At 37.6% G+C, this 22190-nt stretch overlaps 3 protein-coding genes across 8 annotated transcripts; 2 read left to right on the top strand and 1 right to left on the bottom strand.

The window, feature by feature from the left end:
* Positions 1-2818: 2818 nt before the first annotated feature.
* LOC111436752 (glyoxysomal fatty acid beta-oxidation multifunctional protein MFP-a) lies at positions 2819-8598 on the top strand. Of its 2 annotated transcripts, XM_023074470.1 has the most exons (18): positions 2819-2931; positions 3657-3728; positions 3817-3882; positions 4074-4130; positions 4219-4286; positions 4370-4451; positions 5365-5420; positions 5531-5833; positions 5931-6017; positions 6119-6293; positions 6369-6490; positions 6567-6730; positions 6813-7067; positions 7165-7286; positions 7402-7523; positions 7715-7863; positions 7947-8085; positions 8376-8598. In XM_023074470.1, the coding sequence occupies exons 1-18, from the start codon at positions 2829-2831 to the stop codon at positions 8409-8411; spliced, it is 2178 nt and encodes a 725-aa protein (XP_022930238.1). In that variant the 5' UTR covers positions 2819-2828; the 3' UTR covers positions 8412-8598. The 2 variants fall into 2 exon arrangements, with proteins under 2 accessions (XP_022930238.1, XP_022930236.1); XM_023074468.1 differs by having other exon boundaries at positions 7947-8598.
* Positions 8599-12069: 3471 nt separating this feature from the next.
* LOC111436755 (phylloplanin-like) lies at positions 12070-17805 on the bottom strand. 5 transcript variants are annotated; one of them, XM_023074474.1, is made up of 5 exons: positions 17574-17805; positions 15315-15369; positions 13839-13938; positions 12600-12705; positions 12070-12509 (listed from the first exon to the last, which is right to left on the bottom strand). In XM_023074474.1, the coding sequence occupies exons 1-5, from the start codon at positions 17740-17742 to the stop codon at positions 12220-12222; spliced, it is 720 nt and encodes a 239-aa protein (XP_022930242.1). In that variant the 5' UTR covers positions 17743-17805; the 3' UTR covers positions 12070-12219. The 5 variants fall into 5 exon arrangements, 2 of the variants coding, with proteins under 2 accessions (XP_022930242.1, XP_022930243.1); XR_002709325.1 differs by lacking the exons at positions 12070-12509; positions 15315-15369 and adding exons at positions 14065-14108; positions 16824-16825 and having other exon boundaries at positions 13839-13942; positions 17528-17805; XR_002709324.1 differs by lacking the exons at positions 12070-12509; positions 15315-15369 and adding exons at positions 14065-14108; positions 16824-16825 and having other exon boundaries at positions 17528-17805.
* A 2125-nt stretch (positions 17806-19930) lies between these two features.
* On the top strand, positions 19931-21789 carry LOC111436754. Its single transcript, XM_023074473.1, has 2 exons — positions 19931-21416; positions 21562-21789. Exon 1 carries the CDS (start codon positions 19936-19938, stop codon positions 21370-21372), a length of 1437 nt encoding a protein of 478 aa, XP_022930241.1. The 5' UTR covers positions 19931-19935; the 3' UTR covers positions 21373-21416; positions 21562-21789.
* Positions 21790-22190: the final 401 nt, after the last annotated feature.

Raw genomic sequence — 22190 nt, 5'->3', positions numbered from 1 at the left:
CGAAGCAACGGGACGGCGGACGAGGGAACGGACTGCCCGGACGGACCCGGGCAGAAGTTTGAATTTTGCCGAGTGACGGAAATACCCTTGCATTAGAATGAAGTTGTCTCCTCGTCTTCTTTTCCTCCTTCCCTTCCATTTTGGTAAATAATATAACTAATATTAGCATGGACACAGACCCAATAGAAACTTAATTACAAAGGGAGAAATGTGCACGTGACACACGTGACTTGAAACAGGGCCCAATAGAAAATGGGCCTTCTTTGGACTCAGACAGGCCCAATAGGATGCATGGACACGCAAAGTAATAACGTAATATTAGCATGGAGCGGTTGTTGCATTTTGAATGGTCGAAACGTAATATGAGCATGATGTAGGGGTAAAAGTGGAAAATGAAACTTCCATGAACATGATGGGCACCAACACTCCAAATCAAATTAAATTAAAATAAAATAATTATAAAAGCTTGTATTGGTAAACGCTTTTAAATATTTAAAATTTCAAATAAAAGATACGCTTAACGCTCCTATTTGCTTGCCTGGACTTTTAAAATTTTAGGGTTTCCTAGGCCAAATAAAAAAAAAATTCAATTTATTTAGCTTTTTTTTTTTTATTATTAGAATTATTTGTTGACAAAAATATATTTTTTAAAACAATATTAATTTTAATTATTTTAAATCCCTTTCAATTATCTGATTATGTATCTCTCATTTACTTATAAGCCACACAATTAAACGTGAATAATGCACTTTTTAAATGACTAATTAAAAGAATTAATTTATATGTAAGTATGACTATGTGAATCAAGACATGCCACGACATATATTGTAAACTAAACCGTACATTATATAGACTAAAATAAGCTCCTAGAACTTAATTTGAGAAGTCTAAACACATTTAACTCGATTGATTTGTTATCTAAGTAGCATCACGTGGTACAATCTAGCAGAAAATAAGAGTATTGCTCGTTAGCTCACATTGAATTGCTCTTATTTAAAATTTGGTCAAATCTACCGCTATAATTTGGTACACTATATAACCGGTAGCCAATCAAATATTATTCTCGTCTCTCTTATTTTTATGCATTTTGAACTGTAAAATTTGGTGTAAAGTCCAAACAAGAAGGACTAAATAAAAAATTGTAAAACCAAAGGGGACCAAATCAAAACTTTTCATAAACTTGGAGGACCAGATTATAAATTAAATGATAATAATTAAGAAACCTTTTGGGAAAAGAAGTTAGTTGTTTACGTCGAGGGGGCCACATGAGAAAGAATGAGGCTGGTGGATCTCAAAGTGGGGCCAGCGAGAAAAGCCCTTTATCTTTCTGATATTTACCAAACCCCCCCCCCCCCAGCCATCATATTTTGCTTTAGCTTAAAGCAAGGATGGGGCGGATCCATTTAAAAACAGTTTTTTCTTTTTTTTCTTTTTTTAATTTTGATTTATCTATTTTTATAAAATATTTATTTATGGGTTGTATTATTAAAAGTACGAGGAATTCTCATTTATAGTAAAGTTCTTGAAATTGGCTGTTTTTGTTTGGGAAGAAAACTAAGGAGATTTCCTTCATTAGACCAGCGTGGGCTGAGTCCATCAGGATATGGGCTGAAGAGGGAGTGGCCCAATTAAAAAGCCCAATTGTTTGTGGATCCGGCGGCCCAAATTCGATCGTGTGGGACACGTTGACCCATAACATTTGGGCATATTCGGACAAGCGTTTGCCGAAGTACATCGCTATCCATTTAGAACTTCGAGGATTTGTTTTCGTAATAAACAAATCCTTTGGAAAAATGTTCGTGAGTTTGTTACACTTGGCTGATAAGAATAAGAGTGGACGTAATTAACTATAATTCATTCCATCATTCTGAATTATAATAATAATTAAATTTTTGTTGAAAATATGATAATAATAATTATTATTGTTATTATCACTATCGATTGGTATTAATTTATCAGAATATAAGATTAAAATTATTGTTAATTTGACTATTAAAATAAATCAGTTTCACGTAGGCTTTCCATTTATATCCCGCTACACTAGTTTAGACAAATAAATAAATAAAGCCGATTATTTTAATAATTGTTTTAATAAGTGCACACTTATTTTATAACCACTTCTAAATTATATTTCTCCTCGGTATCTAACCTCGTAGTCAATCATATGTTCAATCATATATTTAGGTGAGAGAATTGGAACATCTGACTTTTTGGTCAAATATATATTTTTTGAGCTCAACGACATGTAGAATTAGGGAATTGGAATATCCGACTTCTTAGTCATCGAACGTATATTTTTTGAGCTCAACAACAATAGAATAAGGAAATTGAAACATCTGACTACTTGGTCGAACACATATTTTTTTGAACTCAATGACATGTGAAATAAGAAAACTAGAATATCTAATAATAGAACATATTTACACGTTGAATAAAAGAATTAGAATATTTGATCTTTTAGTCGAATATATATCTTTTGAGTTCAATGATCTAGTGAGATAAGAGAATTGAAATAAGAGAATTTAGAGTAACTGACCTCGATAAAAAATATAGGGCGAGGTTAATGACACATGAAATAAGAGAATTGGAATATTTAAGTTGTTAGTCAAGCACATATACAATCAATTGAACTATGACGTAATGATAAGTTTGAATTATACATATCTGTTATTGAGAACCGTGCCAAAAATAATTGTGAGGGCCATGCTTGTAGGAATGACACTCTCATACTTGAAATATAGACACGTCTATGAACCACCTCTTCCATTACTCTTCATTTTCTCCTGCAAAAAAAGAGGAAGAGAAGGAAGTGAAAGAAAAGAGGCAAAATGGGAAGCAATGTAAAAGGAAGAACGGCCATGGAGGTGGGAGCTGATGGAGTTGCTATCATCACCATTATCAACCCTCCAGTTAACTCCCTGTCTTTCGAAGGTACAGTTTTTTCTACTGAATTTCCATGAATTCTCTATTTTTGTTATGGTTTAAAGGGATGTTTGGGAAGCAATATAAATCACTTTGCTTTTGTTTAGAGAAGGGGTGACTTTTGTAGCAAACGATGTGATCCCGCATCGGTTGGAGAGGGGAACAAAACATTCCTCATAAGAGTGTGAAAACCTCTCCCTAGTAAACGCATTTTAAAATCGTGAGGCTGACGGCTATACGTAACAGGCCAAAGTGGACAATATCTATTAATAGTGGACTTGGGCTTGGGCTGTTACATATGCTATCAGAGCCAGACACCGGGTAATGTGCCAACGAGGACGCTGGCCCCCAAGGGAGGTGGAGGTGGATTGTGAGATCCCACCGCGGTTGGAGAGGTAACAAAACATTCCTTATAAGGGTGTGGAAACCTCTTCTTAACAAATGCGTTTTAAAACCGTGAGGCTAATGACAATACGTAACAGGACAAAGCAGACAATGTCGGTTAGTAGTGGGCTGAGGTTGTTACATGATGTTTGATCCCTTGTTAGGCTCCATGTTTCTTTTTGGGCATCGGAGACGAAATCATTTTGAATTACTCTTTACGTCCCGTTGAATGGGATCCTATAAATTTCAGAGTTTGGTTCGGAATTTTGAGTACAGAGGCAGGGAAACTGAAATTCTTGTTTGTGCATCTATTTTTGGTCTTTGTTATTGACATCTACACACAAATACAGTGTTATTCAGCTTAAGAGATAGGTATGAAGAAGCCTTGAGAAGAGATGACGTGAAGGCAATTGTTGTGACAGGTCAGTGATCTGTGAAGTGAATTTTGTTTTTGAATTTGTAAGTTCTGTGGATTCAGAGAGATTGGTTTTATGTTATTTGGGTGTGTAGGTGCCAACGGGAAGTTTTCTGGTGGCTTTGATATAGCTTCCTTTGGTGTGCTCCAAGAAGGAAAGGGTAGGTCTGGTCTATAACAATTTGTCGATTTTTATTCTATCTCGACCATATTTTTCATGGTAGAAACTAAATTTACACAAATTATAAAGTACGAGGACTAAACTGTTATATACTAATGTTCGAGGACTAACATTGTTACAAAATTTAATACATAGAAGACTAAATGAAGTAAATACATGTTTTGTTCTCAGGGAAGCAACCAAATGTTAGCAACATATCTATTGAAATGGTCACTGATATTTTTGAAGGTAATGAGTTATTCCTATAGTTTTGTTTGTGAGCGGTTTGCTTCCGTGCTGGTCTATTGGGTGTTAATCCCTTAATCTCATCTGTCAGCTGCTCGAAAGCCTGCGGTTGCAGCGATAGATGGACTTGCCTTAGGTGGAGGGTTAGAGGTTGCAATGGTATGCGTTTAGGTATTTCATATAAATTGGTTTTTTATCAGGATGAATGTTGTAACAATCACTTCTTTGCCTTGAATTCTCAGGCCTGCCATGCTCGAATATCGACTCCTACCGCTCAATTAGGGTTGCCCGAACTTCAGCTTGGATTAATTCCTGGTTTTGGAGGTACAGTTTTAGCTTTACGTGTAAATTGGTTCTTGCCCGAACCAAGTTTTGTGGTAGACTAGTTTCTTTGCAGTTTTGAGGGGCATTTGGATCGAGGAGAATAATAAAATTTTTATAGAGGTCAAGAGATCATGTAAAGAAGTTTGGGTGGTGATTAGATTTAGAGCTTCCTTGTGGGCGTTGATTAGTAGGCTTTTTGTATTTATGAGCTGATTTTTTTTCTTTTGGATTTAAGGACTCCTTTTTGTTGGGGCTTGTAACGGCCCAAGCTCACCGCAAGCAGATATTGTCTTCTTCGAGCTTCCCCTCAAGGTTTTTAAAACGCGTCTGCTAGGGAGAGGTTTCCACACCCTTATAAATAATGCTTCATTCTCCTCTCCAACCGATGTGGGATCTCAAAATTCACCCCCTTTGAGGCCCAATGTCCTCGCTGGTACTTGTTCCCTTCTCCAATCGATGTGGGATCTCCCAATTCACCCCCCTTCAAAGTCCAACGTCCTTGCTGGCACACTGCCTCATGTCCACACCCCTTTGGGGCTCAACCTCACTGGCACATGCCCGGTGTTTGGCTTTGATGCTATTTGTAACGGCCCAAGTCCACTGCTAGCAGATAGTCCTCTTTGGATTTTCCCTTTTGGCCTTCCCCTCAAGGTTTTTAAAACGCGTCTGCTAGGGAGAGGTTTCCACACCCTTATAAACAATGCTTCGTTCTCCTCCCTAACNNNNGATCTTTTTTTTTTTTTTTGCCATCTTATGTTCTTTTATTTCTTCGTCAAAGCACGGAAAAATAAACTTTCTGTATTTTTTAGATTATCCATGTAATTTAGAAGAACACAACAAGATGTACACAATCCTCGAATGGTTGGGGTGTTTTATTTTGCCTATCCTGATCTAAAGAATCTATACTACTCAGGAACACAACGGCTTCCACGTCTTGTTGGTCTCTCAAAGGCTCTGGAAATGATGTTGGTAAGCTAGGTGGATTTAAGTTTCTCTCAAATGTTGTATAATATATGCATTGAGGGCGTTCATGTATTGATTTCTCTGATTCATGCTGTCTGTTATGCATATGAGAACAGACATCAAAGCCAATTAAAGGACAAGAAGCTCATTCTTTGGGGCTTGTGGATGCCATTGTCCCTCCTGACGAGTTAATCAACACTGCACGCAGATGGGCTCTCGAAATCCTAGAGCGGAGAAAGCCATGGGTTCACAGTCTTCACAGGACTGACAAGTTACCGTCGCTAGGCGAGGCTAGGGAAATATTTAAGTTTGCTAGAGCTCAGGCAAAGAAACAGTCCCCAAATCTTAAGCACCCATTTGCCTGCATTGATGTCATTGAAACAGGCATCGTCTCGGGCCCCCGTGCTGGACTTTGGAAGGTTGCTTATCTCTTCCTCCATTTCAGTCTTTTTGACCTTTAAATCAGAGACACTTCACTTATATATATATATATATATCTTGTTCTGGTTACTGCAGGAGGCTGAAGAATTTCAGGGACTTCTACATTCAGATACTTGTAAAGGCTTAATTAATATCTTCTTTGCCCAGCGGTCAACAACAAAGGTTAGACAATAAAGGACAGAGACATGAATGTTCTATTGGTTTTATAGAAATGGTTGCACTTTAATGAGTATGAACATTTGTTCTTTCTTCGTAATTGACAGGTGCCCGGAGTGACTGATCTTGGTCTGGTACCACGACAAATCAAGAAAGTTGCTATCGTGGGTGGAGGACTAATGGGATCTGGAATAGCTACAGCATTGATTCTTAGCAACTATCCTGTTGTACTTAAAGAAGTGAATGATAAGTTTTTGCAGGCTGGTCTTGATAGAGTCAGAGGTAAGCCTGGAAACTAATGATTCTGTACTTCACATTTCAATCTATGAACTCTCGACTCGTTACGTTCTCCTACAGCAAACCTACAAAGCCGAGTCAAAAAAGGGAATATGACGAAAGAGAAATTCGAGAAGACTACGTCTTTACTTAAGGGAGTTCTTGATTATGAAAGTTTTAAAGATGTGGATATGGTGATAGAGGTACTTTGTTAGGTTTTCCTTTTCTCCTCCAGGTCAAGGGCAATATTTGATGTTGATTTTGGTGTTCTTGAAACAGGCTGTTATTGAGAAGGTTTCTTTGAAGCAACAGATCTTTGCTGATCTTGAGAAATATTGCCCACCTCATTGCATACTTGCTACCAACACTTCCACAATAGACTTGGAGTTGATTGGGGAAAGAACGAAGTCTCGTGATAGAATTATAGGAGCTCATTTGTTTAGGTATATCCACACATCCATCCCTCCCGCCTGGCGCGTGGAGTGATCTTTTTGGCTTGGCACTGAGTTTTTGTTTCTGATGCAGTCCTGCTCATGTCATGCCGCTACTGGAAATTGTTCGTACCAAGCATACGGCTGCACAAGTGATTGTTGATCTGCTAGATGTTGGAAAGAATATAAAGAAAACACCCGTAGTTGTAGGGAATCGCACGGGTTTTGCTGTCAACAGAATGTTTTTTCCCTATTCTCAGGCTGCAATTTTACTTGCAGAACGTGGAGTAGATCCCTATCGAATTGACAGGGCAATTTCCAAGTTTGGGATGCCAATGGGACCCTTCAGGTTTATAATAGTCAATATAGTTTTCTAATCAACTGCACTGTTCTTAAATCACACTAATTCTGTTTTTTCCCTACTCGCTCGTGTATCGTTCTTTCAGGTTGTGTGATCTTGTTGGTTTTGGCGTGGCGGTAGCAACTGCCAGTCAGTTTGTTCAAGCTTTTCCAGAAAGAACTTATAAATCTATGTTAATTCCTCTAATGCAAGAGGATAAGAATGCAGGTAGCTTTGCCATCGTTTGTTACTTAACAAATATGTGATATGTTCACACGTTTTCCTCGGCTATTATTTCGAGGCGTTCCTTATGGGAATCATTTGTGTACGTTAAACACCTTAGGTGAATCCACTCGTAAAGGTTTCTATGTCTATGACAAGAACCGCAAAGCTGGGCCGAATCCTGAGTTAACGAAATATATCGAGAAGGCTAGGAACAGTTCCAGTGTTTCAGTCGACCCTAAGGTTGCTCTCCTATACTTGCTTCTCTTGATTTAGCATTTCTTTTGTGGCCTTATAGAGGCACGCGATTGAACATAAACATTGCTTGTTTATGATCACTAGAGTTCATCCAATGATAAAATCCTTAAAATATATACCTTTGGAGTGAAGTATTAAGTAACTTACGGGAATGACAAAGATTTTGGTGAATGTAGCTGGCGAAGTTATCCGACAAGGACATTGTGGAGATGATATTCTTCCCCGTGGTGAATGAAGCCTGTCGTGTCCTAGCTGAAGGCATAGCAGTCAAAGCTGCAGACCTGGACATTGCTGGTGTAATGGGAATGGGTTTCCCATCTTACAGGTGTGTTAATTTCATCTCATTTTGGTATATATCTCTCGAGTCCCCAAACCTAGTGGATAAGATTCTATGTTCTTCTTGAGCAGGGGAGGGCTAATGTTCTGGGCGGACTCTCTTGGATCGAAATACATCTATTCGAGGTTGGAGGAATGGTCGAAACAGTACGGTGGATTCTTCAGGCCTTGTGAATACTTGGCTGAAAGAGCTGCTCAGGGTGCAACTCTGGTAAGGAAGCTTCAGCCTAGTTTTACAGAGCTCATCTCAAATGCACATGTTTTTAAATTTCTAGGCAAAAACATAATGCATCCAATTATTGGATATGGAATAGAAGATTACTTGCTATGACAGAAGTTAAGCCTACCAACCAATTAACCAACAGCAAACTAAAATAAAATATGAAACATTCCTGAATTGCCTACAATGGCATCATCTTTGTCCACAAATGAACTAGCCATCCCAATTCACAAATTTCTCTATTCAATGATAAGTTCTTATGTTATGTGGTTTGGTTGCAGAGCGCTCCGGCTGGTCGTGCTAAACCCCGAATGTGAGATCAATCAACTCGGTCGATAGTTTGTTTGGTGTTTCTGCTGAAAATCTAGATAAGATTCCTGGTATGGTCTTGTATGAATAATGCATTGAGACATTTATTTTTATAGGATCCGAGTTGGAGCAATTTTCAATTCATTCGTGCTCGAATATATTATCGTCTCTTATTAAGGAGTTTTTGAACTGTTTTTTGTTTTTCCTTACATCCATCTAGACTTCCTTAAAAATGTGTCCCTCAGCCTAATACCTTAAATTCTACACAGTGCAAGGAAGTAGGGTATAGATTTATCCAGAAGATTAGAGCTTAGCTGTGGATTTTCCCCTAAGGTTCATTTCATGGTTCAACAACTGTTTTCATCGAATTTAACTAAAACATGGTAGGTTCACGCAGTGCAACACATAGACTTGTTTAGCAATATTAATTTCCTTTTCAGGGATCATTAAACAATCTGCGTCTAAACCACTTAATACATGAGAGGCAGAATAGGGTAGATCAAAATAAGATGCAAAATTTCGAAAAATAACGACCTTCAAGTAGCAGTCAATATATTCAAGCAAAGGTTAACAACTGAAGTAAAAGAAACAGGACTTGAACAATATCTCCAGCAAGACGATAAGAACACGTTGGTTGGAGAGGAGAACGAAATACTCTCTATAAAGGTGTGGAAATATTTTCCTAGCAGACGCATTTTAAAGCCTCGAAAAGTTCAAGAGGACAATATCTACTAGCCCGAAAGAGAAAGTCCCTTTGTGCTTTCTCTTTCGGGCTTTCCCTCAAGGGCAAGTCCCTTTGTGCTTTCTCTTTCGGGCTTTCCCTCAAGGGCAAGTCCCTTTGTGCTTTCCCTCAAGGGCAAGTCCCTTTGTGCTTTCCCTCAAGGGCTTTCCCTTTCGGGCTCCCCCTCAAGGGCAAGTCCCTTTGTGCTTTCCCTTTGTGCTTTCCCTTTCGGGCTCCCCCTCAAGGGCAAGTCCCTTTGTGCTTTCCCTTTGTGCTTTCCCTTTCGGGCTCCCCCTCAAGGGCAAGTCCCTTTGTGCTTTCCCTTTCGGGCTCCCTCAAGATTTTTAAAACGCGTCTGTTAGGGAGGAGTTTCCACACCTTGTAAATAATGATTCGTTCTCCTCCCCATCCGATGTGGTATCTCACAATTCACTCCCTTCGGGGCCCAGTGTCCTCGTTGGCACTTACTCCCTTATCCAATCGATTGTTAGCACACCGCCTCATGTCCACCCCCCTTCGGGGCTCAGCCACCCCCTCCCCCCCTTCGAGATTCAACGTCCTTGCTGGTACACCGCCTCGTGTCCACCCCCTTTCGGGACCCGACATTCATTCCCTTCTCCAATAAATGTGAGACCCTCAAATCTACTCCCCTTTCGAGACCCAGCATCCTTGCTGGCACACCGCCTCATGTCTACCCCTTTCGGGGCCCAACATCCTCGTTGGCACTCATTTCCTTCTCCAATAGACGTGAGACTCCATAAATTTACCCCATTTGGTGCTTAGTGTCCTTGTTGGCACATCACCCGGTGTCCGGCTCTGGTACCGTTTGTGACAGCTCAGACCCACCCTCACAAATATTTGTCCTCTTTGAACTTTTTTTTTTGGGATTCCGCTCAAAGTTTTTAAAAGGGAGAAGTTTCAACACCCTTATTTGGATCTCACGTACAATTTCTTATAAGCCCTCTTAATCTCTTCAGCAGAACTAGTCTTATCCACACCAAGAATTCTGTAATAGTCCTTGGTTGGGTTTATCTGCCTAACCAATTGAACGTGTTCTATAGTGTAATTACGTTCCCCACTCAAACCATCCACACGTTTCACCGATCCAAAAACACTCAACTTTTCCCGCGCGTTTATCATCAGAGGACGAAGAAGGTAATCCTGAGTCGATTTCTTCCCAAGCCGTCAAAAGCTCATCAACTTGCGCAATTTTAATAAATCCTAATGCTCGCTCTTTATTGCCCGATGCAATTGCTTCTTCCACTAAGCGAATACATCTTAAACCTTCGTCCTTATTCCCATCCCTAATCTCACCGCCACAATCTTGCCAAAAAAACCTACGACTAGCTATTTCCTTCACTCCAATTTCAGATACAACTCCAAAAATGCTGATCACAAATTCGAGACAGACAAGACATAAATTACAGAAAAAGATAATTCCACAATCAAATTTAGCAACCGGATCAAAGAAAACCATATTAATGACGATAAGCTAGAACATACAGCATCATCAATTACAGGATAAAATGGAAAAGGAGGAAGAATGAGAGTCGTGCCTGATAAAAGAAGATTGACGGCTTCAAAATCGGAGAAAGACGAGTATCGGACTCACTCTGGAGATTGAATTCCTAAGAACGCCATGAACACCGAGCTCGGACTTAGTTAGCTACAATATCGTTGATTTTTCAGATACAGTTAGAGAGATTAGTAAAACGTGAATATGCTCGTCATTTTCTGTTATAGAATTGGATTTTTAACTAATAAATTTGTATAAAAATAAAAATATATCTAAATTAAAAATTGATCTGTAACTAGATTTAATTTTAAAATATTAAATGAAAAATTGTGTAAGAATTCTTACAACGATATGATTAAATTTATTGAGTTTTGTTATTGTCTTCGGTGATTTTCCTAACATATATAATTGTCTGTATTTGAAACTAAATTTAAACTGAAAATTAGCTTGAAATTAGATTTAAATTTAATATCTATAGTTTCTTAAGATAAGAATTTTTAAATAAGAAAGCAAAAATTATAAAAAAAAATATGTTTTTTTTTTTTTTTAATTTTAGAAACAAAAAGGGAGAAATAAACTTTGGTGGTGGTGAGTGGACGATGTGACGGCCCAAGCCCACTGCTAGCAAATGACGATGTAACGGCCAAAGCCCACTGCTAGCAGAAATTGTCCTCTCTGGACTTTCCCTCTTCCCCACAAGGCTTTAAATCGCGATTTGTGCGAGTGGACGATGTAACGGCTCAAGCCCACCGCTAACATATATTGTCCTCTCTGGACTTTCTCTCTTCCCCTCGAGGCTTTAAATCGTGGTTTGTTCTTCTCCCCAACCGCACATGGGACATCACAATCTACCCCTTTCAGAGCCCAGCGAGACGCATCTGCTAGGGGAAAGTTTCCACACCTCTATAAATCGTAGTTTATTCTCCTCCCCAACCAACATGGGACATCACAATCCACCCCTTTCGGAGCCCAGCGTCTTCGCTGACACTCCTTCCTTCCTCCAATCAATGTGGGACCGCTCAAATCCACCTCCCTTCGGGACCCAACATTCTTACTAGCACACCGCCTCGTGTCTACCCTTTCGGGGAACAACGAGAAAGCTAACATATCGTCCAATGTTTGGGTTTGAAACCATTTATAACAACCCAAATCCACGATACCATTTGTAACAACTCATATCCACCACTAGTAGATATTGGTTAATTTAGTGACAATATCACACCATTATGGAAAATCGTGATTAGTAACAGTATTTGGCAGCGGCAACGGCACGAAAACGAGATGACGGCTAGTGATAGTAATTGAATGTTCACACTTCAAATTTATATTCAAATCAACTAAATTATGTCTTTTACTCTTTATAATATATGATTTGATTATATTGCTATTTTTTCATAATACACATTTACCACTCATATATATATATATATATATATATACAAACAAACCAAAGCACCTAAAAATTAGCCAAGTAGAGATTTAGTACTCGGTCATCACATACATCATTACAGCGCAACAAGTTAAGGACTCCGTTTATTTAGTTAGCTACATCAACAATGGTGAACATTTTTCTTGAATATTAAAGAATCGGAAGGAATCGAAACCCTACCGGAATGATATTGGTGATATTGAAGAGTCCAAGAAACGTATTTCCGATGAGTTGCAGCGGCGAGGCGAGGGCGCCAAACGACGGCATGGCGCCGTTGCAATTGACGAGCGGCGTCGTGACGACAAGACTGCAATTGTTTAGTAAAAAGGAGAGTAGCAGTTGAGGCGCATCGAGAAGCATTGAGAACCTGCCGGTCGCATCGGATTTGACGGACGAAATCACAGTTCCGCCGGCTCCGCAGTGCATTTCCACCGCCGCATCTTCAACACCTCATAATAAACTCCAAAATGTTTAGAGACGACAACAAAAAAAAAAAAAAAAAAAAAAAAAGCACTGCGACTTTAACTCACTCGGAAAAGTTGGGGTCAAAAGTCCGTAGATCATGTTGCCGTTGAGAGTACAATAGAGAGTTCCTTGGATGTGGGTGAGACCAAGAAGAGTTCGGATCAAATCGAACTGACATGAACTCAACGGGGCCATCGTCAAAACGATGATTAACAAAGAAATGTAATGAGATGTGAAAGACATTATTGTTTGTATAATGGAAGTAAATTTGGAAGAGATGGAAAGAAAGAGACCTTTTAGAAGAACAATTTCAATAGTTTGGGGAATGAAGTTAACAACAAACTTTGCTACAAAGCCTCATCATGGAAATGGTGTGTGAAGAAGAAATGAGCCTTTTTTATGGGCGGGACTTTTGGATCATTCATAATGGTTGCATTGTGAGATGTTTTTCTTTCATGGTTGTTTGGGAGAGAAAATCCTTTTTGGCTTGTTACATATCGTCAAAACGCGTTTATTAGGGAGAGGTTTTCCTTTCTCTATCCAACCGATGTGGGATCTCACAATCCACCTCCCTGTCTATTCAATGGACACTCAACAAGAAGAATTAAACCTAACTAACTCCGAAGATCTCTCGATCCTCTAAATTGTTATCCTCAAAGTTCACAAACATTCTCTACGCCATTGTTTTTAATAGAAGTTCAGAGAAAACAAATTCTGGGACCAGTTATTAACCTCCTTCGGATGGTTGATATCTCTGACCCACGACCCATTGTTCTTTCTCTCGTATATTTTGCACGGAACACCAAAATAACATCATCACACAGAACAGCCTAGTAGTGACCGACGCCTACAAGGATGCATTAAACCTAACAACCTCCCAAAAACAAACTTTCGAACCTTCCCGAAGATGGCACCTGACAAACTGAGAAAAGAGAGGGAAACAAGCTCTCCAAGAATTTTGGCTAAGGCAGCTCGACCCGAGACCCACTCAAAATAGTGAGGGTCATAGCTACTATAACAGTTCAAGCCCACCGCTAGTAGATATTGTCTACTTTGGCTCGTTACGTATCACCATCAGCCTCACGATTTTAAAACACATATACTAAGAGAGGTTTCCACACTCTTTATAAGAAATGTTTTGTTCCCTCTCTAACCAATGTGAGATCACACCGACTCACTCCAAAGAAACAAGTTTCTTGTTCTCCTTTAATATATTCTCACATATAGACCTAGCTTTTGAAGTAAATAAGGCTACAAAGGGCACATTATTAAATTGCAAATAATAAATTACTATAGAAACTCACATCATATTGTGCACAAACTCCCCCCTTTGGAGAGATTAAATTTCTTGATGTTGTCAGCTGAAGCCGATGCAAAACTTTGTAATGCTCACCACGAGAGAACCTGACTTGAATAATACCACAAAATTATAATTCAAACTAACTGGTAAAATTGGATACCTGGCAGACAGAATCGCGTCCCCCAGTAATTTAACCTCAATTGTCGGATGAAGGGCCAAGCAGTAAACACCACTCAGATGACCATGTAGGTATGCTTGCTGCTAACAGCAAGACCTAGAGACAAAGTTGCCCCCGACAAAATCTATATAAATAATTTATATTACGTTGAACGTTTGAATCATGTTAGTTTCATTTTACCAAATGGAAAACAATAGTACAAGTGGATGTGTGGCTACAACTCTAGTAATTATAATATATTGCAGCCACCATTACCTGCATAAGCTGGATTTAGGAACCGTGTGAGACATTTTACAGGATTAGAGGACAATAATAAGAGGTACTAGTGCAAAGAGTAGGCTTGTGATACTAATTCTCGTAGAACTAGCACTTTGTGGAAATAGTTAAAAAATCAGTGTAAGAAGTAACCACAGTGGAAGACAAAGGACAAATCACTCTCAATTTTCAACCTTCAAATGGAAATGGCAATATTGTTACTCACTTGTTTAGTCAAACACGTAGAGAAACATGTGTCAAGATTATAATTATGGACGAGTTGTCATTTAAATTCACAGAGATGAGAGTTTCAGATTGTTTTGTACTATTGCTCAAGAATAACCCGTAGAGATATATTTCAACTATCTAGAGTAAAAAAACAAGTTTAAAGATTTTTTTAGTCTGTATTTTCGAGAGGGTTTGTCTTACCACTAATTATGAACTTCGTTGCAAAACATTAACTATATGGTAGTCATCCCTACACACTTTATTGATTCAAAATGGAACTTTATTGATTCAGAATGGAATTTGAATAAAAGAATTCTTAACTTTTGTTTTAACCACTAATGGAGAGACCAATGATAAGATTATTAAGAGTTGTTTATGGAAATGGGATAAATAAATTTTTTTCTATCACCGTTGATAATTCAAGTTCTAATGACATGGCTATTTCCGAAGACTTAGAAATTGGAATTCACTTGTCTTAAATAGAGAAATATTACACCGGAGTTGTTGTGCCCACATAATTAACTCGATTGTGAATGAGTGACTTAAAGAAATGCATGACTTCATTTCTAGTATTCCCAATGCATGAAGTATGTTTCATCATCTATTAAGAGATCGACATAATTTAAACATTGTGGTGAACAAGAAAAAATGAAATGTAAAGCACTTGTTTAAACGCGGCAACTAGATAGAATTCCACTTATTTAATGTTTGATCATCTTAAAATTTGAAAAAGTCTCCAAAGTATTTGAGAAAAAAGAATTAGATTATGTTAAGTACTAAATAAGAAGATCATGTAAACAAAATAAAAGAGCCACCCACCATTGATTGAAAAAGGTTGCAATGTTGGTAAAGTTTCTGAAGGTCTTCAATGTCACTACACAAGTATTAGAAGTCACAAAGAATCACTTAACCTGTGAATATCACAAAACATTACCGAACACTGCAACCTTTGCCACATCCAAACAAAACATTACCGAACATTGCAACCTTTGCCACATCCAAACAAAAGTGTTTTACATTCAATTTTTTATTGCTCAACACAACTTTTAAATTAATTTTTTATTGCTCAACACAACCTTTAAATCAATTTTTTATTGCTCAACACAACCTTTAAATTTTGTTAATCTCTTAATAGATGGCAGACCCTAAAAATTGAGACAGAAATAGCTCCTGATTCACAAATATACAAAATAACTATATCATTGAAACATGCATTATTATGATAAACAAAATTTTAACGATATTCTATTCTAATAAATAACTCTCAATAATCTTGGTCTCTTATAATTAGCAACTTAACAAAAAGTTAAGAATTCTTTTATGCAAATTCTCTGATGAATCAATAAAGTATGCACTGATTAATGTGTAGTTAATGTTTTGCAACAAGTTCGAGTAGGAGTGGTAAAACAAACCCTTTCAGAATAGTCAACTAAAAAATCTTTTTAACTTCTTTTTTTTTTCTTCCCAATAGAATTGAAATATATCTCTAAGTAATGGTTACAAGTAAATGTCAATTTAGGACCTGCGTTACTACAAATTAATTTGAAATCTCCATTCTCTACGAATTTAGAATTTAAAAGATAGTTCATCCATGATTATCATCTTGGCACATGCTGCTCTACATGTTGTTTGACTAAACAACAATATTAGTACCACTTCTTATTAGTGTTCTCTACAAATTAATTTGAAATCTCCATTCTCTACGAATTTAGAATTTAAAAGAGAGTTCATCCATAATTATCATCTTGGCACAGTGTTTGACTAAATAACAATATTAGTACTACCTCGTATTATTTTTCTCTATGTTATTATTGTTCTCTAATCTTGTAACTTGTAAAATGATCTCTTAATTTACTAAACTTCTTTTTTCTAAATTTAGATTTTGCGGACCATGGTAGCTTTGATGTGTTATAATTACTAGAACTAGAGCCATAATAAGGAGTTTCATATCCATTTGCACTATTGTTTTCCATCTATAAAAAGTAAAATAAAACTAATGTGATTCAAACATTCCACCCAAGATGAACGATTAGCACAATATCCATCAAAATCACTTGACTATAAATTATTTACATAATCATTAACCAATAAAATTCACAAATTTTTGGTGGTAAGAAAAAACCTGACATTTTTTCAAACTCATGATAGTACAGTATATAAATGGCAGAAAAAAAAATGCAGGAGCATTGATCCAAAATACACAGATCAACTAAGTGAAAATTTTCCTTTCAATTACAACTCATCCTCAAAACAAAGAAAAGAGGGAATTTCCTATGTTTGTTTTAAAATAAACAATATCATGATTCTGTAATAAAGACCAATATCCACAACTAAAATAAAAAAAAAAAAGATATGAATACAAAATGATATGTAATAAGCAAAGATAAGGCATCGAAGTAGGGGCAATTGGGGCGCAACCCCAAGTTGTAAACTTTCCTAGTATGAGGGTCTATTTGGTACACAGTGGTTAGTTGTTACACACAGGAGACGCCTAGGAGTCGTACACCTGGTAGACAGTTAGTATGGGGTGCAGGCTGTCATAGTACTAGTCGCACAGGTTACCTCATACACGCTAGACTTACTCGCGAGCCCATTATAGTGCTAGTCTGCATATAGTGCACAAATTACCTCATACACAAGAGACTTACTCGCGAGCCCATCATAGGTTAAACTTTGGAAAATGTAAAAAACAAGCTAAGTACAACCTAGACCACTATGACCTGAGGGGTTATGCACCTAGTGTAGGAGTGTAGCCAGTATACAAGTAGGCTGATTACTAAGCAAGACTGATCCGAACTTCTCTATCAATTGATATACAAATAATAAAAGATCATTTTCATTTTAGATTAAAAGAACAGAAAAATATTCCAAACGCTGCTCATATTCAATGGCTCAAATCATGTAAGCAATAACTGATCAGAATTTTTTTACTGCATTCAGAAATGAGATGAACAAATAAACATTTGACAAAGCAAAAATCAAACGAAGAAAAAAACACAAGCACGCACAAAGAACTTCTACAGTAAACTTACAAAACTGCAGATCTGATTAGCGAACTAAAACCATAAGCAAACATACCTCTCATGATCAGGAGGAGCGACATGGCCGTGAGCCGGAGAGAAGAAGTCCAGGGCTCTTTTGAGAGATTTTGAAGCTTATGCTTCTTCAATGACTGTAGCTCTACTGGCGCCATCTCCAAGGCGCGGCCTGGTATCTTCTTGACCCTCTCTGGCCAGATAACGATCATTTCTCTGACAGAGCAACGATTACGATATGCACTCCGTCAGAGCTGAAGCAACGGGAACTGACTTCTGCGAGCATTAATGACACGACTAAACTAGGCCCATTAAAATATGTGAGGCCGCACCCACAGTATATGGGCCGGCTTTTAAGCTTCTTCTCTCTTCTACTTTGGGCCTGTTAAGATTCATTGGTGGCCCAATTATCGTCCGAAATAAATATATTAAAATTAAACAATTTTTTAATACATAATTTCCATTTATCAATATATTTCCTATTAAAAATTAAAATCAGTAATATTCTACCCAAAAAAATATAATATAATATTTAAAATAATTTATAAATATATAAAGTAATTAGTTAATTTAAATGATAATAATTAAGATTAGGGTATGGTAGGTACATTTTACCTTGTAAAAAAATGAAATGATTCAAATAAATAAATAAATAAATAATCCAACCAAAGCTTAGAAGTGGAGGGGCACCACGCTCCACAGAAGAAGGGGGTGGATTAAAGGAATCTGATGAAAATCTCGATGCTGTGGTGATCCAACGGTGGAAATGAGAGCATCAGGAATCAAATTCCCAGAAAAAATAATAATTACCTTTTATATTATTTATCTTGCTTCCTTCGTATTAATTGGGAAAGCGTGAGGGTTGAAAAATTAGTGTTTTTTTTTTGCTTCCATTTTTATAATTAATTGCCCATCTACATGACATGGGCCACAACTACACTCCTAAGAATATAGAGATTGTTTTTAAGTTGAAAATTTTCAAATTTATATAGTTTTATCGTACCCATCCATTTAGAACTGACTCATGTGTCAATCATTTTATTGGGACATTTCGAACATCTATCCATTCGATTCTTTAGAGTATATGACTTTCTCATGTCATTGCTAAACCATTTACGGCATAAGTTCCAAATAGGGGAGACATGATGTCAGCTAACCACATAGGGGGAGAGACATGATGTCAACTTTTTACCCTTCTGAAACCACATAGCTCCATGTAGGGAGAGACATGATGTCAACTTTCTACCATTCTGAAACCTTAGGGAGAGACATGATGTCAGCTTTCTACCCTTATGAAACCACATAGTTCCTACATAGGAAGAGACATGATGTCAGCTTTCTACCAGATTATGAAACTACGTGGCTTAAACAAGTTACTCTATATACATGCGAGTATATATATAAAATCTGAGATATGGGTTTATTATATTAAATTACGAATTTTATTCTTATAATTTAAAAATAAAATAAAATTTTGTTCATATAGCTTCAAAAATTAGAAATTGAGTGAGTGGCACTATAAATAATTTGTCACATATTAAAAAATTTTAGTTAGTCCAATTTGTATAATTTGTACGTTTAGTAAAGTGTAAACATGAATTTATGCATAATAAATATTCTCCTGAACTATGAAAATAATGCAAATTGTTATTAATAAAATAAATGATAAAAGGAAAAAAAAAATATAAACAAAAAATAGAGAGGGAAACGGTGGAAATATTAATATAAGCCAACGGCACGAAATAAAGGGGAAAAAAGAAACAAATTATTTGATTCACATTACTAATAAAAACAAAAACAGGTGACACGTGGAGAGGTTTGGGGGGCGTGGTCCCATTAATAAATTGGATCTAAAAGATAAGCAATAAAAAATGGACACGTAGGAATTAAAAAATGAAAAGGGAAAATTGGCTGCTGGGGCTTTGGGAGAAACGTAGCAGAAGTGTGCAAATATTTTTAATTACCTCCCTTTTTGGCTTTGCACGATTTCTCCTTTAACAAATTTTTTTAAATTTAACATTCTTTACACTTCACCGGTCGGAATCAGAAACATGTTTTTATTTATTAATTTATTAATTCCATTTTTATATTATTAATTTATTTCCAAAATTTCCATTTTTAATTCAATAATATTTCAACCATAAATTTAGTCTCTATATTTTTAATTAAAAAATGATTTTTTTTTATTAATTTGATCAAAATTAATAAAAATGAAGGTTTTAAATTTGATTGGTTAAAAAAACATAGGAAAAAAAGAAAAAGAAAAAAAGCGCATCCATATTTATTAATTATTATCATATCGAAAATAGAAAAGAAAATTATTTATATATATATATATATATAAATAATTATTATCGCATCGAAAATGGAAATAAAAAAGAAAAAGAAAAGAAAAAAAAAAAGGCATGGAGAAGAGTCAGTATTCCACGTGCTACTGTGAAATCTCTGGTCAATTCGTTTGCAGTCTCATCCCCACATTTCTCCCTTACTTCAATGCATTTCTCTCTTCTTCTTCTTCTTCATCAAGAGTTCTTTCTCTCTGCAACTTCACTTCTGAGACGTTTTTTACGGCCAATTTCATTCGATTAACTATGATGAGGATCGACGCCATCACGGCTCCACTTCCTGCCGCCGACGGCAAGGTTGGCGTTGGCTTGGATGATGATATGACCGACGGGATGCAATGCAGCGACCATCCTTACCGGAGCAATCCTGGAGGAATCTGCGCCATTTGTCTTCAGGAGAAGCTCGGTAAGCTGGTGTCGTCTTCTCTTCCTCTTCCGATTCGCGGTTCGTCTTCTTCTCCGTCTTCTCCTTCGATTGGATCTGAGAGTAATGTTCATGCCGGAAGCGGCGGCGGCGGCGGTGCTCCGTTGTCATCGTCCTCGTCGTCAAATGCGATTTCGATCGGCGGCTGTGCTTCGAAAACTGTCAATTTCAACGTTAATGGCGTTGTTTGTCATTATCATGATACGCGGCGGGCCCGAATCCCTTTTTTGTTAGCTAAAAAGAAGAAGAAAGTGGTTACTGTTGGTGCGGAGTATAATCCAAATAACGACGTCGTTTTTAAGAGGAGTAAGTCGACGACGGCGCCGAGGAGGGGGCAGTTTCTGGTTGACGGCGACGACTGCGGCGATTTTAGCTCTAGGAAGCGAGGGGGTTTTTGGTCATTTCTCCATTACCACGCGCCGTCGTCGTCCAAATCTCATGCGCCGAGGAAAATGGAGAGTAATAACAATAAGGGCACTGGTGGTAATTTGGGGGCAAACAGCACCATTTTAGAGGAAGACGAGAGCCCTAACAGCCATACGACGTCGTTTGAACGGAAGGTTTCTAGATCCAGGTCCGTCGGCTGCGGTAGCCGGAGCTTTTCCGGCGACTTCTTCGAGAGAATCTCTACTGGTTTCGGCGATTGTACTCTCCGGCGAGTCGAGTCTCAGAGAGAAAGCAAGTCGTCGAAAGTTTCTACCGGTGGAAACACCAGCCACCGCAACAGCGCCGGCGTCGAACACCACTGTATCAAAGAGAGAGTAAAATGCGGCGGTTTATTCAGTGGATTCATGATGACTTCATCTTCTTCCTCTTCATCTTCCTCATCGTACGTAGCTTCATCCTCCGCCGACGACCTCAGCAGGAAACCAACTCCGGCAGCAGCGGCAGCGGGGCCGCTAATAAGCAGTGGCTGGAGCAGGACCTTGACATGGGCATTTGCTAGTCCGATGAGAGCATTCAAGCCCTCAAATTCAAAAGATCGAAAACGGTCCATAATCAGACAAGCTTCAGAGAACAATCCCACGCCGAATTTGAACGCGATTCCTTCACTGTTGGCCGTCAGAAGCTAAGACAGAGAAACAAATCCTACCAGTTTTTCGTTACTCATTTTCCGGTCAGTTTGACAGTCAATCAAATCACGCTTCCATATTTTCCGGCCAATTTTTTTACCATTTCTAAGCAGTTAGAATCATAACAAACTTCAAACAGTAATTTCATTTTCCGGTGGCATGAATAATCATTCACTTTATCAAATGCAGTTGGATGAGTGGCTCAAGATCAACGGCGAATCATGAGGCCTCACCATAAACCAGGTGCGTATAACCGCAGTGGATTCCTACTTTCTCACAGTACGTACAGATGAAGAGAAAGATATTTTGGATTAAATAAACTGAATGAATGGAATTTGCTGTCTGCGTAGTATCAAATTTGTAACTTGTGAATGTAATATTTTCTGTCTATTTTTCTTTTATTAGTTTAAAAGTATTAAAAAAAAAAAAGGTTTAATTTCCCCAAGTAATCACATGCTGGCACGTGCATGATAGTGGAATAGACAGCTAGTTTTAACTGTGAAGTCAAATAGGAGTAGACACTTGACCAAAAAAATAAATTATTCATTAAACTTATAATTTAATAGTTAACTTTTTTATGATTTTATAAAATTTTATGAATTATAACCCACAAATAATTTTTCAAGTTGTGTCAAACTATAAGTATTTTTTTTGGTTGAAGAAATTAACTGATTAATTAAAAATTTAAAGTGGAGCTAATTAATATAGGATGGCTGTGAGGAAAGTAAAAGGTGACAGACGGGGATAGACAGCTGGTTTTTACAGAGAGTGTAGGATAGCTCTTAGCTGTGAGTCTAGCAAGTTTACTGCAGAGGGGG

The sequence above is a fragment of the Cucurbita moschata genome, unplaced genomic scaffold (genome assembly GCF_002738365.1).
Source record: "Cucurbita moschata cultivar Rifu unplaced genomic scaffold, Cmos_1.0 Cmo_Scf00060, whole genome shotgun sequence".
NCBI classification, from domain to species: domain Eukaryota; kingdom Viridiplantae; phylum Streptophyta; class Magnoliopsida; order Cucurbitales; family Cucurbitaceae; genus Cucurbita; species Cucurbita moschata.
The sequence above is the reverse complement of the archived record's forward strand: the minus strand, read 5'-3'. Positions and strand labels throughout refer to the sequence as shown.

Bases quoted from the DNA above. Each gene is read 5' to 3' on its own strand.
- LOC111436752 (XM_023074468.1), top strand. From the start codon at position 2,829: ATGGGAAGCAATGTAAAAGGAAGAACGGCCATGGAGGTGGGAGCTGAT. The intron at 3,883-4,073 runs GTAGGTCTGGTC...TTTTGTTCTCAG, and splicing joins TGTGCTCCAAGAAGGAAAGG to GGAAGCAACCAAATGTTAGC. The intron at 5,421-5,530 runs GTAAGCTAGGTG...ATATGAGAACAG, and splicing joins AGGCTCTGGAAATGATGTTG to ACATCAAAGCCAATTAAAGG.
- LOC111436755 (XM_023074474.1), bottom strand. From the start codon at position 17,742: ATGATCGTTATCTGGCCAGAGAGGGTCAAGAAGATACCAGGCCGCGCC. The intron at 13,939-15,314 runs GTGGGTGGCTCT...TATTCAAGTCAG, and splicing joins GCAACCTTTTTCAATCAATG to GTTCTCTCGTGGTGAGCATT. The intron at 12,510-12,599 runs GTGAGTTAAAGT...GAGGTGTTGAAG, and splicing joins TTTGACCCCAACTTTTCCGA to ATGCGGCGGTGGAAATGCAC.
- LOC111436754 (XM_023074473.1), top strand. From the start codon at position 19,936: ATGGAGAAGAGTCAGTATTCCACGTGCTACTGTGAAATCTCTGGTCAA.